The following is a 19,932-nucleotide window of genomic DNA, read 5'->3' on the forward strand; positions in this document are numbered from 1 at the left end:
GAATTGATTGTTCCCATTCCTAATTGCAGAACTAGTGCGCTCCGGGAGACGCCATGAGAGCCACTGCTGCAAAGATGTCTTTGCAGCGGCTTCGAGGAGAGGGTCGCTCTTTGCAGTCCGCTGCGGCTCCCTTGTCGACATTTCTGCACCTTTTCTGGGCTGCCGCTGTGGAGGGGACGGCCTTGTGTGCAGCGGCACCACAATCGTTTGCCAATGAATCGCAAACGAGGGCCGTCTGGGTGGTTCCGCCGCGTCTTGCTCATGGCAGGCAGCATCACTGCAGCATTTTCTTGGCCCCCCAAGCAGGAGGGCTCCCATCATGGGTAGCAAGCCTGCAGAGAGGGGGCAGAAGTTGGCTCACTGCCCCCCCAGCTTAGGGTGGGGCCCGTCCCCCCCATGATGCCCCACCCTCTCAGATAAGGGGGTGGAGGGCAACTGAGCAAACCTCGGGCTCAAGACTCAGTCAGCTTCGCTCAGTGGGACGGGGAAGGGAAGGGAAACTGTCTTGGGGTATTGAGCTGGGGCTCAGGAGAATGGGACTCCATTCCCCCCTCAGCCATGAACCCACCTGGTGCCCTTAGGCCTGTCACAGACTCTCAGCCTGACCTACCTTGCAGGATTGTTGTGAGGGTAACATTGAGAGAAGGCCACTGTGGAAGCTGCCTGAATTCCTCACAAGAGGAAAAATGAATAAGCAGGCAAACTCTGATGAGCAGCCCTTCGGGGTGCTGGCTGTGTACGGGGGGGGGGGGGTGCACACCAGCCATGCCGAGAGACGACACGCAACCCCAGGTGCACATGTCTTGGGCCAGATCAGTCACTGGGCTGAAACAGGTTTCTCACCTGGACAGGTGTCTTGTGGAAATCCAAGGCTTTGGACATTTAAAAATAAACCGAGAAGCCAACCCTGCGGGCAGAGCACACAGCCTCCCTGGGTGAGCAGCGCTGACATCGCAAGAGAGAAAAGGAATGGCCAAAACAAGCACGCCTTCCTGGTCAACCGTTGGGCTGCCCGCTGGGTCGCTTGGCCAGCCGGCCTCGGAGGTCCAGCAGAGGCGGAATCCACACCTGGCTGCCTGCTGCATTCACGTCAGAGCAGACTTCCCCAGCCGGCTCCCCTCGAGGTGGGGAGGACTTCGACTTTTATATTTTAATCCTAATTTAGGTTGGTATTTTAATCAATGAATTGTAAAATGTTAACTGTTATGTTTACAAACCAGATGTTGTCCCATCTGGCTACTGCATGAATTTGACCCGGCTGGTGCTCCCGATGATGGAATGGATGTTTTATTTACTGAATGTGTTAATGTTGTAAGACGTTTCTGTTTCTTTTGATGGTTTTTAATTGCTGCAAACCATCCAGAAAGCCATGTGGCTACTGCGATGGTGTATAAAAGCTTGACTAAATAATGAATTAAACTCCCATCATCCCCAATTAGCCTGGCCAAAGGCTGGGGATGCTGGGACGGTGGTCCTCAAAACTGGGAGGGCACCAGATGGGGGAGGCTGTGGAAATGTTTGGCAGGGCTCATAAGGAGGCAGATTTACCTCGGATGGAATATTTTTACCCCTGCAGGCACTTTCCAACCCACATCCTGGATTGGAGGAGGACCCCGTAAGCATTTCACCCTTTCCGGGAATGAACTCGGCTGCACAGATGAGATTCCAGGGGCCTGATGAAACAGCGGCACTCCGCATATATAAGTTTGCAGGGAAGGGTGTTTCACTGCTCACAGGATGGGTGTACGAAGCCCCCGCCGGAGCAGAGGGCGGCGTGGCACGGCGGCTGGGGCAGGTGCAGAACCTCCCTGCGCCCGAGGGCCAAATTCCTCTCCCGAGAGGCTCTGGGGCCGCATCCCAGGCCAAGGGGGAGGGGCCCCAAGCCCCTGACCTTCTCGTTTACAGCCAGTAGCTGAGCCTTAGGGGAGATGTATTGGTCTTTTTAGGGTGGGAAAGAAGCCACAAGAGAGCACGTATGCCTGTGGGTGGTAACCCAAGGGGAGGAAGAACAAGAGATGCGGAGAATGCGTCGGCGAGGAGAGAGCAGTGAGAGAAAGGCAAAGCATTTGCCACTGCAGAACAGGTTTCGCCAGGTGCAGAAAACTGGCTCCAGAGGAACTGCATGGCATTCCTTTGCAGCTCTGCCTTAGGACAGGTTCCCTGTGGCCCAACACCTTTCCTCAAGCCTCCGAATGCGGCCACTGAAACAACAAGATCAGAAAGTCCTGGCTAGGTGGAACCTCCATGTACAGAGAGAGTCTACCTTGGACTGTCAAATGTGTTTGGGACAAACAGCAGGGACTTATGAACTTCCAAACATTTAAGCAGGCACTTGGATTCTGCAAAAAGCACATTCTTTGTTTGAGAGACTGTACATTTAATCTCTTCTCCTTGCTCTTTCTCCTCTTTTCCTAGGCTACACAATTAACAGCACAGGTAACATGTATCTTCACTGTGGATCTGAGGTGTTAAAAAAGACAGGGAAAGCTGCAGAGGATCTGGAGTGAGTGGAGGATCCGTGGCTGTATAGATTAAGGATTTCTTTTTGTATTATATTTTTATGGAGTATTGATGGTTAAATTCTGAGGGCTGATTGTACTGGTTGGATCTGTATCGAATTCCCTTGGCAATTTGGTTTATTTCAGCTTGCTTTGTTTCTTATAGTTGTTTTGCTTTCAAACAAAAAAATAAAAAAAAATGTGTATCTCTACTCAGAAGCAAGCCCTACTGGGTTCAACGGGATGTACTAGCAGATAAAGTGGGTACAGAATTGGAGCCTAATAGCCTGAATCTTATTTATTAATTTATTAAAAACTTTTCTATCCCATCCCCTACAGACATCTTGGGATGGCTCTTAGCTGCCATATACTTTTATATTTTTATTTATTTTATATTGTTAATTTTAATTTTATATTGTTATTTTTGTATTTTATTGTATTTTATTGTGTTTGTAAGCCACCCCGAGGCTTCAGCAAGGGGCGGCATAGAAATGTTCTAATAATAATAATAATAATAATAATAATAATAATAATAATAATATACTTGGAACCTTCTTCCTGCGTTCATCAAGTTTCCTCCCTCCCTCCCTCCTCCTCCTCTTTAAAGTCCTTTAAAAACACCTCTTTTCCACTTGGCCTTTCTCCTCTAAAGAGGTTGTTTCTGTGCCATCTTATCTTTGGACTGTTCCCTGCGGTATTAAATCCTAAATATTTTACTGTATGGCTGCTTGCCTTCACGCATGGACTAGCTCCATCTGCGGCACCTTTGTGAGGCATGGCATTACCCTGGGGCATTTGACCCCAGAGCAAAGGGAGGAAGGAACTCCAGGGGCATTTGCCTGCAAAGCGGCTCGTCTTCCAGGTCCGTCCCATCAAGAGGGATGCGCAAGGCAGACCAAGGAAGAGGTGCAGGAAAAGCTCAGAGCTGACCAGGTGCTGCCGCGGAGAGAAGCAGCGATTTTCAAGCTCATCTAAATTCTTAGGAATGACTCTGAAGATTGTTTCGTCTTGCTCCTGTCGTTATCCTTTGTTTTGGCTCACTGCAGCAGGAAAAGCGTACAGTTTGAGTGGGAAACATGTGCATTTCTCCACTTCTATTTCAGAAGCACACACTTTCCCTGACTGACTAAAAAAGGAACATATTTTAATGTGCACTTTAATGCGGAGCACTGTATATGTGGGAGGATACTCGCTGGTTGCCCTGATGCAGCGTCTACCCCAACCTTCCCTACTGGGCATCCTCCAGATCTCTTGGATTTCAATTCCCATCAGCCCAGGGTGCATGGCTAATAGTAGGAATCCTGGGAACTGCAATCCAACACCTCAGAGGCAGAGGTGTCGTTTGTTACGACAAGCTCAGGCCCTTTGTACACAAATCTGCATAAAATTTGCACACACTGCTTAAAATACCTACAGGCAAATTCATTTAAAGCCAACAATTGATTTCTTACCCAAATACTTTCAAATAAGGTCATTCTTCCATTAATTTCAACCATGGCCTGGATCATGTCAAACCAAAACAGAGCTTTATCTACCTGGACACTGCAATCAAGGTCTGGGGCCTTCCTTTGGCTGCCGCCTCTGAGGGAGACCCGGATGGGGGCAAGAAGGAGAAGGGTCTTTTCAGCCCCCCAGGGATGGAACAAGCTCTGCACTGAGGCCTGCCTGGCACCGCTTTACTACCTCTGCAGCCAGGTAAAGTCCATCCTTTTTGGCAAAGCATTCAATTGGTCAGTGCTTTTTTTGTAAAAAAAAAAAAAGGTGCCGGAACTCACCTCTTGGGGTCACACTTTTACACTAAAAAAGATGTTCAATTCACCAACTTTTTTTGAAATAAAGAACTTATTTACCTTTTGCACGTAGCCAGTCACTCTACACACGCATAAACAGTCGCCGCCGGCAGTGAGCACTCAGCGCGCGACCACACGACCGATCCCAAGCCGAGCAGCGCCCTCACAAGCAGCGCCGACACACACGCAGCCCGCAGGCACTCTTTTGATGCTTTTTGCCGCCGACCTGCTACGCCCGACAGGGCGATTCACAATCACATGGAAAAATCTGTCAAAAAAAGGCGCCGGAACGCCGTTCCAGTGCGTTCCATGACAAAAAAACCCCCTGCACTTGGTTACTGGGGCTTGCTGGTTGTTAGATAGGGTTCAACAGGGCCTTCTCAACTGATTATAATTTTGTGGTTGCTGTTTTAAATTTGGTTTTAAATTTTGTACTGTTAACTTTGATGATGTTTTAGTATTTTATGTTATTTTAAATATGCTGTTGTGAATCGCCCAGAGAGTAATTCTGAGTATGTATTCAAAAATACATATTTTTATTTTTTTTCACCCTCTTGTTTGGCTGCAAGATTCCAATAGCCTTGATGTACGATTTAAATTCACTTAAAATTTATTTTTTAAAAAACAAAAAACCACCTCCAAGGACCTTGTCTGCAGTTTTGGACTTCTGTAGCTTTCAGAGCATCACATTTTCTTTTATGACCCTTATCATATGCCCGTCTTTTCCTCTATACTTTGGAGTTCACATCCAAAAGATCCCATTCTGTGGACGTTCCATTTACGTGTATGTGAGATATTTGTGGCTATGCATTCGGAGAATAAGCAATAACAAAGACCTAAGCAGAAAGTTGTGGTTTTGAACTCCTGTTTCCTTGCCGATGAACCAGAACTAACTTCTGTGAAGAGGGAAACAGCAAGAAAAAAACCTAGTGCTTTGTTTTATTCTGACTTCGCACTAAGTTCCTGTACTAATTGTCTGAAAGCCGCTGTTATGTGATAAACTGGTCCATAGGAATAATAAGACACAGGCATGCCCCATACTGATTTTCATTTAGCCTCACCAAGCAACAGGCAACGGAGTGAAGCCCGAGATCTTTAGGATTCTCCAAATATCATCTCGCCCTTTGTCTGTTTACAGCTGTCACTGCAGCACCATCGATGCAAATGGGAAAACTCTGCCAGAACTGAGCGTGAACACGGCATATCTACCAATTTCCCCAAATGTGTACAACTTTTCTCCACAGACTAAATGCAGGCTGATTCCGTTTGTAATGAAATTTGGTCAAGTCAGGAGATTTGGGCAAAATCCCACTGGGAAATTTGCACAGAGCAAATGAGAGCATGCGTGCCAATGTTTGCCGTGGCATTTGAGGACTCGGAGCAAGATTCTTTCATGCTTTCTGGGGAAAAACTGAACTGTGGTACACCTCACATTTACAAGCACGTCAGGTTGTCGACGGTTTCACACAGAGAGAGCTCTCTGTAATGCCATCAGAAAAAAGCCCCTTAGCTGAGCAGCAATATAGTAGCCTTCCCAGGATAAAACCGGAGATCTGGAACTGAGCCATCTCTCTTATCCTGGCAAAAGAGCACAGAGCATCAGCTGCTGCAGGAGAAGATACTCCCAAGTTGAGACACGGGACGCGGGTCGTTTAGGGGAGCTTGGAACTCGGCCAGTGAGTTCCTGTGAGGCCGGCAAACTGCTCCGTCACCAGCGTCGAACTCCAGCAAGTTGGAGGGTCAAACTCAGGAGATGCCCAGGGTGCACACCCAAACCCTCCCGTGAAGACTTGTCCACAGGGATGGGACAGGAGAACCGTGCTGGGGCCAGAGTGCACCTAAACCAGATTATCAGCTTAGAGCCATGTCATCACTATAGCGAACGATCTGAAGGCCGCCTTCCCAGGCACAGCAGGGCCGTTTCGCGTTGCCGGACATCACCCTTCCGCAGTGACTTGGACGTCGGATTAAGACGGTGGCTCGCTCCACCACGCAGTGCTAGCGAAGGGCAAACGGAGCCCATCTGAATTTGCATTTGCCCAGCATGTTAACAGATCTGAAGTTGTGGATGTGACCTTGGAAGAATGTACTCTGGTATTACAAGACTTTGAAGCTTCCTTACATTGTTCCTCGATGCCTCACCAAAGTGCACGGTGGGAATCTGGCATGCACAGGTCGGTGTTCCTTCCCGCCCCCTCACCCTTCATTGTTGTTGCAGTTATATTCCACTTTTTCCTCTTGCAAAGAATTGCTCCTTAATTTACAGTAACCTGTTCAGTGGCAAGGGGAGCTTTAACTTCTGGCTCACTTTTGTTTTTCAACTGTGTCTTCTAAATTTTGTGAAATACTGTGATTTTGCAATTCAAATGAAAACAGGAAAGTAATAATGAGAGGAGGCCAGTATTTATCTCCACTTCCAGGGCAACAGGAAACTGCTAATTAAAAGTAAGCCATGGGGCAATTCACAGCAGCACGGAATATGAAGCGACTGCAGGCAGAAGCCATAAGGAGGAATTCCTTCTCCTTCCTGAACTATAATTCAAAGGCCAGCTGGTCTCCGAAGTTCTATGACACACTGCTAGTCCTCATTGAACAGGGCACCTATAATCTAAGTAGCAGGTGGGAGGCCCTGCTAAGTAGCAACTCCAGCTTGAGAAATGACATGAGAAAACATCGGAACGCAACATCTCCCCAAATACAATCTAGGGCAGAAGACAGGACTAACTGGCTTACGTAGGAGCAGCCAGTGTTTCTCTGCTGCCCTGGATGACAAAGGAAATGTGCAGGTGGAGAAAAACGGCTTTGACTTCCCCACAAATGGCACGGATCTGGCCGGCTTCCCCAGCAATGCCGGTGAACCTCGAGGCTCGAAGCTGCACTCGTATGCACACACAGAACCTGGATGACAATCCAGTGAACTCTGCTTTTCAAGGAGAGATTGAGGAATGCAAGGCTCCCCCCCCTCCCCGCCCTTCAGTCTTTTCACCGGCTTTCATCCTTTTCTGCTTGCAGCAGCACGATGCCCTTGGGGTAACGAGTCTGCCTGACAGCACTTCCATGCCACCAGGACCAGGGATCAGGTAGGCAGGCTGGGCACCTTCCAAGAGGCCACACGCCGGCAGGGGCCCACCGACCAGCGCTACCTGAGCTTGACCTCCTCTCCGCCCCTGCGAGTGCTTGTTCCCAGCCTCGCACTCCAGGCACGGCGGCGGTGAGCAGGAGATGCCGTGGCCCTGTCCCTTGATCAAAACCGGCATTCAACTGGCTGTTTTCCAGGCTTCTGCTACGGAGTCTTAGGGACACGGTACATACGTTTGTCAGAGGATCAGCAACTGCATATTTGAGTTCTTTGCGAATTCTACGGTGGGTGCCCTCGGGACCCAGAGTTTTATTAACTTTCAGGCTGCCAATCAGGTTAAGAGCATCATCATTTCTCACCACCGTTTGCCTCAATTCTTCAGACTCTCTTCCTGAAAACTGCAGTTCGGGGCAGGTGTCCATTTTCTTATCTTGTGCAATGAAGACATTTTTTAAAAAAAAATAAGCTAGCTACTCTGGATCTCTTTATTCTTTCCTTGCTTATGGAGGGCTTCCATTTTCCAAAGGAGCCCTTTTCCCTGAGAGCTTCCCCAGGTTGACCAGGCTGGTTACTTCTTAGAAATGATGCAAGCTTTCTCTGCTGAGCTTCTGTTCTTGTGGTTTTGAGTAATCTCCAAACCTTTTGAGGGGACTTTGGTTTCACCCTTGCAACTTCCTTTTTACCAGTTCCCTGGCTGTAGATACGTTTCCTCTTCTGAAGTCGTATGTGACTCATTCTCCCACTTAAATGTACATGAAGTCCGCTACCCCATGGTTACTGTTTCCAGCTGGTTCAACGATGTTCCCATCTCGGATCAGTGTTGGGGACTTGAGTCGAGCAACTTGCTCCCAAGTCTGACTCAAGTGGCGTGAGCGGCTCGACTTAGGAGCAACAACCAAGTGACTTGACTTAAGATTTTGATTGTTCTTATGACTGAGTTGCTTTTTGGCATGTGGGAGGCAGGGGCAGGGGGTAGGGATGCTGCAATACAGGTAGTCCCCGGGTTACATACTTACAAATGGAGGGACTACCATAAACCCTTTATGAATAGATCTAACAAAAAGCTGTGAATATCTCTTCCACAACACAGCATCAGCGGGCCCATAGTTCCCTAGGGATATTCATGGCTTTTTTGCAGATATTCCCTAGAGATATTCACAGCTTTTCGTTCCACAGCTTCGGCTTGAGCATACCCAAGCCAGTGTGTTCTGGGGCATGTGTAGAGCCTAATGGATGAAGCAGGACCACCCCAAAATACTTTCTGGAAAGGCCAGAAGCAAAGGTTCCCAGATGACTTCTCTCTGCACCTCTGTTGTTGTTCTTTTAATGCTTGAAATCCTGTTTTTATTCATAAGGACTTCAATGCATGACTGAGAGAAGTGCAGATGGGAAATGGGGGGGGGGGGTTAAAACCCCTTGCCCCCCCCCCCCCCCCATACTCCACCACTACCTCCCTTTCTTCTGTTAAAGTTGGCTCTTGAGGCTTGAGACTTGACTTGGAAATTTCTTGCAATGCCTTGAGACTCGACTTGGACCTGAAGCAAATGCTTGAGACTTGGAGTAAAGGACTTGAATGCATCGCTGCCTCCTATCAGCTCCCAGCCAGCACCGTTCAGGATTAAATCCAGGGTCGCCTCCCCTCTGGTTTGCCGCATGGCCAAGTGCCCAGGGGAGCCGTCGTGCAGGACACTGAGAAATTCAACCCCTCCATTGTGACTGGAACATGCATTTACCCGGTCAGGTGGGAGTTGCCGAAGGAGCTATTATTACACTTCCTCGTCACCTCCTTGGTTCCATTTTTCATCTCAGGAGCAGTGGGGACATTCTGGTTCTGGGGAGGAGGTGGATGGCAAGCTCTCGCAGGTTTGGAGCCAGGCATCTTCACCCTCAGAGCTTCTGGCGCTGCAGCAGCTCAACCCAAGGCCCTCTGCGACACGCAGAGTAAGGCTCCGCCAGCACGTGCAAAGCTCATATTCAGGGACAACTGTTTCCCACTGGCTCCTTCCATCCTACGCGGTTTGCCTGATGCCTACCGTACACGTGTCCTCCTTCAAGACCAAGTTCCCACTTCTCCCATCTTGGCCCAACAGCTTCCAGCACTTCCACCGCCAGCCTCTCCATGGAGTCCCTCCCCAGATGCCTCTTTGAAGGCGATCACGCTGCTCCGCCCTGCTCCTGGCTTGTTCCCTTCTCGTCTTCATCTGGGAGGGATCATTTTCATCTTCATCCACGAGACGTGATTCAACCCACCCAGGATGCTGGCCTTCCACACTGCGTCAACAGGGGAAGTTGGCAACTCTCCTCAGGCGGGTTCACCACCATGGAGCACCATGAATAGTTCTGGTAGAGCTCAAAACAGAGGCCAACATGGATAAGGGCCCCCACTGATGCGGGAGTCAACAGCAAGGTCCCGTTGGCTTTTCCCCACTGTGCCTACTGGATCTAGGACCTCCTTTAAAACCAGACGCCCCGACGCTGCCCCTGCGGGGGGAGGCTGCTGGTTCATAACTAGGGGGCCAGGCAGCCCCTGGTGCAGCAGCTGGGGCTGGGCCTTCGGGCCAAAGGCCAGGGCACCGCAGTCCAGAGTGCAGCTGTGGAGCAGGTGATGAGGCATCCAGGCGGCGATGGAGGCGAGCTGGCAGGCACACTGAAAGAGCCGTGTCTGGCCTGGCACTCGGTCCCGGGGAAGAACGGGTGTAGGTCTCTCCCTCGTCTCTCTCCAGCCACCGTGCTTGGCCAGAAAGGCCCTGCGACGCCTCTAAACTACTGGGACGATCCCGGCACGGAAGCAACGGTGGGACGAGAGCGCAGGTGCTTCGGCTTCCCTCGTGCCGCTCTGCAGCTTGGCCCACGAAGCCGAGGAGGGGTGTGCAGGCAGCACCCCTCCCGATCGGCGGCCCCTCAGCCTCCACTCCAGCACCCACGTCTGGCTGGGGCCCTGTGCTGAGCCCGTGGGGGTCTGCAGCTACCAACGGACGGGACCTCGAGAAGAAGGCAGACTGGACCTCCTCCCTGTCGCAGTTGCTGGCGTGCGAGGCCACATCTGGCTGCTAAATTGTGACGAGGTTTTATTGTCTCCTGCCTTTTGTGCTGCATTTTTCGTGTGGTTGAGGTGCTGTCGTTAAACCGCCCACAGAGGTTGGGCTCCTGGGTGGTAGAGAAATAAAATACACAGGAATAACCAGTGGCAGGAGCCCTTGGCTCAACAGATTTTCATCTCTTTAGAGCTGAATCCAGGGCCTGTTTAGACAGGAAGAAGGACCGCAGTGCCTCACACCCCCCAGCCAGCGTGGCGAAGAACTGCCTTCCCCATCCGGGCTGGGAAAGGCGCAAACCACATAACTTTTCTGTCTAAACGTGTCTAGGATGGCACCCACATTTGTTACCTTGCATTCCTACTGCCTTATTTGCTAAAAAATCCATGAAGGTTCTGTGCCATCAGAACAAGAGCTGTAAAAATGGCAGAAACACTGGAAATCAAGTGGCGCTGGAGAGGGGAGCCGCTGTGGCATCGTGGTCAGGGCCGGACAGGGGACTCGGGTGACCCGGGTTCCAGTCTCTGCTCAACCATGGAGCTCCCTGGGTAACTTTGGGCCAGTCACAGGCTCTCAGCCTGCCCACCTTGCAGGGGTGTTGTTGTGAGTATAAAATGGAGAGGTGGAGAACCTGGCAGCCACCTTGGTTCCTTGCAAGAAGAAGAAAGAGTATACACGTAATAGTGTCATAAAAATAATTAAGCTCATTGGGTGATTGGGGCCAATCACTGCCTCTTTGCCTAAACCACCTCGCAGGGGTGTTGTGAAGATAAATGGAGACGAGGAGGAGCGTGTGAGCTGTCCTTGAGTTCCTTGCAAAGGAAAAAGGGCAGGGTAAAAATACTGTAACGCAAACACACACACACACACACACACACACACACACGCGCGCGCGCGTGCGCAAAGGACTACTCTGGAAGGATTTCAGCCAAGACCATCAAGGACAATTATGGTTCTGGGGGAAATGTCACCCGTAGCTGCGTCATCACTCACGCCAGCCAGCAGGCCTCCGGGGGCACCAGCCCCTTCCCAAGCAAGGCCGGAGCCCCTTCGAGAGGCAGGTCAAGACCAGCGCCTTCCCTTGCCACCAGGGCAGGTCCTTCAGGACAGGCGCCGTGTGTTCCCCAGACGGCGCCACATTCTGCCCCAGCTGAATCCTTAGGACTTCACGGGTCCCTCCACAGAGGGGGACTTCCAGTAGCTCCTACAGCCATTTTCGAAGCGAACCCATCCCGGCGGTTGTGACCGTTCCTCGTAGCAGCGGGCCTGAGGCTGAGCCCGTGCGTGGCGGGTTCCCGAAGGTGCCGCAAGGACACCCGTCACGGTGCTCCTCTTCACTGCAATGGGAATCTGGACTCCTGCCCTTCAGAGCAAGACCGCTGCTCAGTCTGAGAAAAGACGGCGAGATGCTGGAGAGGGAACCCTGGCAGAGAGAGCAACGCTCTGTGGAACATGGTGCCAAATCAGATGGCCACGTCGTTGGCTGATGTTCTCACGGTCTCATTTTGAGGACACCAGAGTATTTCAGTTGGCAACAACAAAGGGCTCACTGGGGAAGGAAGCCTGGGGCAGATGGTCTTGAAAATACACGTTCCGGCCCACGTTGAACGTTCCCCCGTGGTCTAGCCTTTGAAGGACACCAACATGCGACGGTGGATTGATGGTGCTCGGGATGTCGCAGACATGAGTTGCCCGTGACATTGCCCTCTACACAAGGAGCCCATGTTACTTTGTTGGGGATCTTTCAAAAACGGGAGCTGGTTTGCCTCCTTCCGATATTAACTGTACGCAATCCACCCAGAGGCCTTGCCTTGGTGGTCCGACTGGATGTCTCTGCGAGACTTGCGAGCGAATTACGGGAAGCCCAGCACTGGCAAGGTTCCTCCCTTCACAGCAGCGAAACAAAAAATCTGCTGCCTTTTTATTTATTTATTTATTAAAACATTTCTATGCCACCCCATTCGCCGAAGCCTCGGGGCGGCTCACAACATAGAATTAAAATAGAAGAAATAACAATATAAAATAAGTCGCCCTGGCCAGATAAAATAAGCAAAATATATTAACAATTAAAATGACGCTTAAATAAAAAGGTCTTCGCCTGGCGCTGAAAAACAAATAACGACGGCACCAGGCGGACCTCTCTGGGGAGCGCATTCCATAGATTGGGCGCCACCGCTGAGAAAGCCCTCCTCTGAGTAGCCACCCTCCTAATTTCTCTCACGGAGGGTTCCCGGAGAAGGGCCTCTCCTGCAGATCTCAAGGGGCGGGAGGGCATATACGGACACAAGCGCTCCTTCAAGTAGCCAGGACCCAAGCCGTTTAGGGCTTTATAGGTCATCACCAACACCTGGAATTGGGCCCGGACTTCAATGGGAAGCCAGTGAAGCTGACGGAGAACTGGAGTCATGTGACCATAACGCCCAGTCCCCGTCAGCAGCCTGGCAGCTCTATTTTGCACCAATTGAAGTATCCGGACCGTCTTCAGGGGAAGCCCCACGTAAAGCACGTTACAGAAGTCAAGTTGGGAAGTCACCAACGCGTGTGTCACTGTCGCCAGGCAGTCGTACTCCAGGTAGGGGCGCAGCTGATGGATCAGCCAAAGCTGAAGGAAAGCGCTCCTCGCCACCGCTGTCACCTGAGCTTCCAAAGAAAGCTCCGGGTCGAGGAGCACTCCCAGGCTGCGGACCTTGTCCCTAAGAGGGAGTGCAACCCCATTCAGGACTAGGTTCAATTCACCCTCTCCGAAGCCCGATCCGCCAACCAACAGGACCTCCGTCTTGTCTGGATTGAGCTTCAGTTTGTTGGCCCTCATCCAGCCCATTACCTCGGCCAGGCACCGGTTCAGCACAGCCACTGCCTCACCTGGATTGGTGGAAAACGAGAGGTAGAGCTGGGTGTCATCAGCGTACTGATGATTCCGCAGCCCACACCTCCTGATGACCTCTCCCAGCGGTTTCATGTAGATGTTGAATAGCAAGGGGGACAAAATGAACCCCTGCGGTACTCCATGGCATAGCTGCCATGGCGCAGAGCCATAGTCCCCCAGCACCACCTTCTGGAATCGGCCATTGAGATAAGAGCGGAACCACTGCAAAGCAGTGCCTCCAACCCCCAATCCCACTAGCCTATCCAGAAGGATACCATGGTCGATGGTATCGAAAGCCGCTGAGAGGTCCAGGAGAACCAACAGAGATGCACTCCCTCTGTCCTTCTCCCTGCACAGGTTATCATACAGGGCGACCAAGGCAGATTCAGTACCGTACCCGGGTCTGAAGCCGGACTGAAATGGGTCTAGATAATCAGTTTCATCCAAGAGAGCTTGGAGTTGTCCCGCCACCACCCGCTCCAAAACCTTGCCCAGAAACGGGATGTTGGCCACTGGTCTATAATTAGTGGCCATCTCTGGATCCAGTGACGCCTTCTTCAGGACCGGTCGGACTACTGCCTCCTTTAAGGGGCAGGTACCTGACCCTCCCTCAGAGAGGCGTTAACCACTTCCAAGATCCAGATCCCAATCCTGTGCTTGGCGTTATTTATTAACCAAGATGGGCAAGGGTCCAATAGGCAAGTGGTGGGACGTACTTGTCCAAGCACCTTGTCCACATCATCGGGCCGCAATAACTGAAATTCATCCAATAATTCTGGACCAGACGGCAGCATTGGTGTCTCCCCAGAAACCTCTGATTCACTAGTGGTGTCCAGCTTGTGACGAATCTGAGCGATTTTCTCCCTGAAATGTGTGGCAAGGTTGTCACAGCGGGCCTTTGAGGGTGGAACCAGATCTTTCTTAGGACCTGGACGAACCAGGCCTTGCACCACTCGAAAAAGCTCCGCCGGATGGCATTTTGAGGAGGCAATGGAAGCGGAAAAAAACCTCTTTTTCGCCGCCCTCACCGCCACAGCATAGGCCCGATAATGGGCTCTCAAGTGTGTTCGGTCAGATACATCCCGTGATCTCCTCCACCTACGCTCTAGCCGTCTCCCAGCCTGCTTCATCGCCCGCAATTCAGGTGTATACCAAGGGGAAGAGTGGGCTTTGCCCAGCGGGAGAGGACGCTTAGGAGCGATCGTGTCCACAGCCCTGGTCATCTCCCTGTTCCACAGTTCGTCCAGGGCCTCGACAGGAGCACAAGTCTTGTCAGCCGGAAACTCCCCCAGGGCCTTCAGGAATCCATCCGGATCCATCCGGCTCCGGGGGCGGACCCACACGATCGGGTCCGCACCCTTGCAGAGGCCGCTCTCGAGCGCAAACCTCACCAGGAAGTGATCTGCCCATGGCAGGGGAGTCAGGCATAAGTTCCTCATAAATTTTGAATGATATCCGTGGTGAACCATCCAGGAGGTGAACGGCTGTTTCGCAAATGCAGCTTCCCTACTTGGTTCCTGAGCATTTCTGCGTCCTGCAAGGCCAGATTTTTTATCGTGCTGCATTTTACAGTGGCATTTGTACTTTCATTCATGTTCATCCAAGGCAGACCCTCGATCTTTTGAGATGAATATTGCTGGGGCTGACTGGTACAATCATGGAATAGTAGGGTCGGAAGGGGCCAAGGAGCCATTGGATCTGCCCCCAAACTGGTGTTGGGACACCGGTTGCACCAGGTCACTGTCCAGCTTCTGCATGAATGCCCCCCGTGTGGGAGAGCCCACCTCCTCTCTTGGCAGCTGGCGTCACTGTCCTATTGCTCCGATGGTCAGGAAGTTCTTCCTCGTGTCTGGCCTGCACCTGTGTGCCGTGATCGAAGGTCATCGCTCCGCATCCTGCGCTCCGGGAGGAGGTCTTGCCCTCCTTCCTGAGACAGCCTTTGATGGACCTGCGGAGGGCTACCTGCAGGGCCACCTCGTAGTCTTCTCAAAGCTGAACAGGTCCAGGTGCTGCCATGTTTCGCAGAGCTGCCCTTCCTGGAGAAGGTGGGGCTCAAACATGGGCATCCATTTATTTCTTTAAAGCTTTTATAGACCATCCCATTAACTGGCATCACGGGTTGGTTCACAACAAGCACAGATAAAATAAAAAGGGTACAGCAACCAGGGATCGAATACCAAAACCACAATTAAAACCAATTAACGATTAAAGTAATGGGCAAATAAAAAGGTCCATCATGCAGAGCAAGAGCCCCGCTGCCGAGTCCCCTCTGCGATGCCAGGCCTGCCCGGGTATTGGGCTCCTCCCGGTTCACAGCGCCGTCCAGGGCAACCGGTGCTGCCAATCACATGAACGGAGCTGGGCCAGCAAGGTCGAAGTTCTTTTTCGCTTAGGAATGCAGGAGCTGCGGAGCGAGCAAAGGGCACTCGGGCAGCGGGGTGGCGTGCAGAGATCCACCCGGCTGTCCCAAACCCGCTTCTGCAATGTCTTCCCACAGCTGGGGCACGTCCCGAGGGCTCGCGCAGGGCAGGACTGTGACAAGGGTATGGTTTTCAGATCTGCTGGTGAAACGGGGAGAATTCACTGGCTGGAGAGAAAGACTCTCTGCCAAGTTTAAAAGTCAGGCAGTAGGCATTAAAAGACGCTTGCTCCTGGGGAGGAAAGCTATGGCAAATCTAGACAGCATACTAAAAAGCAGAGACATCACCCTGCCAACAAAAGTGCATACAGTCAAGGCGATGGTTTCCCCAGTTGCAATGTATGGCTGTGAGAGTTTGACCATGAAGGAAGGCTGAGTGCTGAAGAATTGAGACCTTTGGACTGTGGTGCTGGAGGAGACTCCTGCGAGTCCCTTGGACCACAAGGCGATCAAACCTGTCAGTCCTAGGGGAGATCAACCCTGACTGCTCTTTAGAAGGCCAGATGCTGAAGATGAAACTCAAATACTTTGGCCACCTAATGAGAGGGAAGGACTCCCTGGAGAAGAGCCTGATGCTGGGAAGGATTGAGGGCAAAAGAAGGAGGGGACGGCAGAGGATGAGGGGGCTGGATGGGGTCACTGGGGTGGTGGGTGTGGGCTTGGGTGGACTCCGGGGATGGTGGAGGACAGGAAGGCCTGGAGGGGTGTTGTCCATGGGGTTGCGATGGGTCGGATGCAACATTGCTAAACAACAACAACAAGGCATTAACCATGATATTCTATTGTATTTGTGCCGTATCTTATGGTCTGAATTGTTGCAAATCACAGACCTGTGGAACCTCTGCCTCCAAAGGGCCTCAGCATGAGAGGGGCAGCGAGTTTTATTTCTGCTCTGCCACACGGTCAGTGCTTGCTGAGCTGCTGACCACGATTCCTGCTTAGAAAACACCTTTGACAGCAAACTGGACAGTGCAGCAGCAGCTTTCGGGAAAAGAAGGAATCGCTGCTCCAGGCAAGGTTTGTGCAAGGGACCAGCACCGAGGGCGCACAGGCAACCTCCAGGCCTGGCAAGGCTGCAGTGGGAGGGAACGACATCCGTCAAGCTGGTGCTGCATTCACGCGATGCCAAGATTACATGTATATCGAAGAATTCTGAGTGCCTTCAACACAAAAGGGCAACAGACAAAGCTGGAGGGAGTGGGTGGGAAAAGAGGCCGCTTCGGCTTTGGGGTGGTATCAGGAAGGAAGGAAAGATACTTTCTTTCTTTGAGAAGGAGCAGGAAATCGAGAGCATCAGAGTCCAGTGTATGCCAAGTACATCTAGCTCAGTGTTGCCCGCTCTGACGGGCAGTGGCGGTTCTCCCGGGTTTCAGGCAGGCCTTTTTCCTGGAGATGCTCTCAGGAATGGAACCCAGAACCCGGAAGCAGGAGCGCGATCGGCTGAGCCTCCGCCCTGCTCTTGCCATCGCCAGACAGGCTAGCACAGGGGATATTGTCACCATGCGAGTGCTGGTGTGGCCGCACGAGCGCGCACAGGCGGGCAGTCGGCTGGGGCTGTGGCCAGGGGTCATGGGCCAGCCTCAGGCTGGAGGAGGAGCTGCCGGCCGAAGCAGGTTCTGGATGTCAAGCAGCAAGCACCGAGCCGGCCCCTGGAGCGCTGCCCCTCAAGGACCCTCCCTGGGGAGGCCCTGCGTGGCCACACCTGCCCGGGGCAGAAGCCGCGCTCAAGGCGGGAGGCCGCCAAGCAGGAGGAAGCAGTCTTCTCCTCCAGGCTTTCTCACAGGAGCAACCCCCAACCCAAAACACACCCGGGGCCCCGAATGCCAAAGCATACGCGAGGCAGATGAATCTGCCTTCCTCGAATACAGCTCCAGTTCCTCCGGTGACCCTGCTAACTTCGGATTTCTTCAGCGTTTGCAAGAAATGACCTCAGTTCCTGTGACTCTCCCTCATGAGGCACACGCCCCTCGCCTTCCAGCCTGGACCGCAACGCACATCGTGGCAGACAGACCTGCGGCGTACAGAAGCCCTGTGACTTGCCAGTGGCTTGCAAGGACTGCGCTACCTCGGAGAAAATAAACTCCTCACCAGATAAACCTGGCTTTGTTTAAGTAATGCACGCACTAAAAGACACTTCGGTACACCAGCACCGTGTTTGGAAACCAGGCGGTGTTGTGCGCCCGTCTGTAAGCATGCCTGGTGCGTCATAAAATTCCGTGGAGTCGTATGAACTCTAGAGTTACAAATCTTCCGACTGAGGTTATTCAACGGGTGCAGTGATATTCCTGGTGCGGGGACAGCTTGCTAATGTGTCCTGAATTTGTTCCTAATCCTGGAGCCCATGTGCCACCTGCGTCTATTTTGGTTGTCCCGTGGTTCATGCACTTGAAACTGATCTCACCACTTTTGCTCGCACAGGGCCACATATTCCCTCTTCCCCAAGATTTAGCACGCCTGCATGCATTTCTTACAGCGATGTATTTTGAAGTAGAGGCAGTAGATGCTGCTAGACTTCAGGAAAATTCAGTGTGGCTTGCTTGCTCTGAACGACTTATGTTATCCCCAGCCAACAACTGTACTCAGTTTAAATTCATTCTGGCAGATGCTACAGGGTGTGCTGAAAACCACTAATTTATGGAGGCTTGCCTGCCCAAAAGGATGCATATTACATCACTCAGGATGGTCCCCCGGGAGAATGGGCTGAATGATATCTCGTAATGCTCTGGCATTCGTACTGCAGGGAAAGGAGACTCTGTGAACATGGTGTTGGAGTGGAGAGAAAGCAAACACTATTCTGCAAGGATTATCTATGCTCAGTCTCTCACTCAGCTGGTTTTAAAAAAACGATTTCTCTCCCTGAATTTTACCCATTCAAACTGTAGGACCACAAGCCAGTTCATCACATATATTTAAAAACCACACATCGAATAAATCTTCAAGTATGACAGAAAAAGTACGACCGTAACAGATCAGCCTGGGCAGTGCCCAACAAAGCATAAAGGACAACAACTTAAAAGCTGAAGTTGTGGGTCCTCTGAGCAAACCGAGGCAGAAATCACACACACATCCTCAAGTATTTTTGAGGATTGCCTTTGTTCTCACGACCAGGACATCTAGTACACAACATCAAAGACCTAATTGTTGAATGACTTTTTACACTGATTCATTAGTAGCCAATCTGTGCACACCCAACACAACACACAACATACAGAACCCTGCTTACGAACCCGTCGGCCAATTTCAGTGGGTGCAACATGGAACTTGGGAGCTTCAGGTTCAGATCCCATCCAGCGTGCATCTAGCAGTTTTGGCGAGTTTGTCTCAGCCTGCTTGACCTACCTTGCAGGGGTGTTGTGCAAAGTGGGCACGAATGCCCCCTGCGCTGCTCTAAGCGCCTCGAGGAATACAAAACAAAGCCAGAAGCCAGCGGTCGCTCATATCTAAGCAGAATGAAATAGGGAGCAACCCCTTCTGAATTACCTGTTACAGTGTAAATACAGTCATCTCAAAATGACTTCATATTATGCTGACAAATCCGAAGCGCCTTTTTTAATGGTATTTTGCAATCCAGTCGGCTGCCTGCAGCACTTCCTAAAAGACTGCGAAAAGCGCCCCGCTTCCTGAGCCCCCGGGGACACCCCGCGAGTGCCCGGCTCGCCTGGGCAGGAGGCAGAGGGAATTCCCGGCAGATCCTCCTCCGTGGAAGGTGGGCGGGATCCAGGGGGCCGGGGGGGGGGCAGATCTGACCCACGGCTCACCCCTCCTCAAGCTGTGCCTCCCAGACGTGCTGGGCTTCAAGCCCATCGCCCCCTGGCTGAGGATGATGGGCGCTCGAGTCCATCGCACCCGAAGGGCGCCCGGGGAGAACTCTCTCCCCGCCTGCACGCCGCTCACGCCCTTTTCTCCCAGGCCAGGGGAAAGGAAGCCCGGGAGCCGAGACCGGAGAGGCCGGGGCGACGCGGCAGGGGGATCCGGCGAGGGCCAGCGACCCCACGGGAAGGGGGCCGGCGCGGCGCGGCGCGGCGCTTCTGGGGCGCCCGGTGCCGGGGACGAGCCGCGCCAGCGCGGAGCCACTCACGCGTTCGGGTCCCGGGCAGCGCTCACGTCGCTCGGGTGCCTCGCCGGGCCATGCTGCGCGCCGCGGGGCGGGACGCTCGAGCCGCGGCGCCCTCCGTCCTCCTGCGCCCGCGCCGCGCTCGGCTCTGCCCTGCCCTGCCCCGGCAGCGACCGGGCCGGCGGGAGGGC

The 19,932-nt window shown here is 52.3% G+C and overlaps 1 protein-coding gene across 5 annotated transcripts in view; it reads right to left on the minus strand.

The window, feature by feature from the left end:
* P2RY2 (purinergic receptor P2Y2) overlaps positions 1-19,895 on the minus strand; it is a 37,575-nt gene extending 17,680 nt beyond the window's left edge. Inside the window, exon 1 of one of the 5 annotated variants that reach the window (XM_044450184.1) lies at positions 19,766-19,895. Coding sequence is in view for 1 of the 5 variants with exons in the window: in XM_044450183.1 (XP_044306118.1) it covers positions 19,792-19,817 (26 nt within the window). In the remaining 4 variants the exon portion in view is untranslated. The other 4 variants (XM_044450183.1, XM_044450185.1, XM_044450186.1 and 1 more) reach the window with 4 other exon arrangements.
* Between the last annotated feature and the right edge of the window lie 37 nt (positions 19,896-19,932).

This window comes from Varanus komodoensis, unplaced genomic scaffold (assembly GCF_004798865.1).
Source record: "Varanus komodoensis strain SLA01 unplaced genomic scaffold, ASM479886v1 scaffold63, whole genome shotgun sequence".
In the NCBI taxonomy this organism is placed as follows: Eukaryota; Metazoa; Chordata; class Lepidosauria; order Squamata; family Varanidae; genus Varanus; species Varanus komodoensis.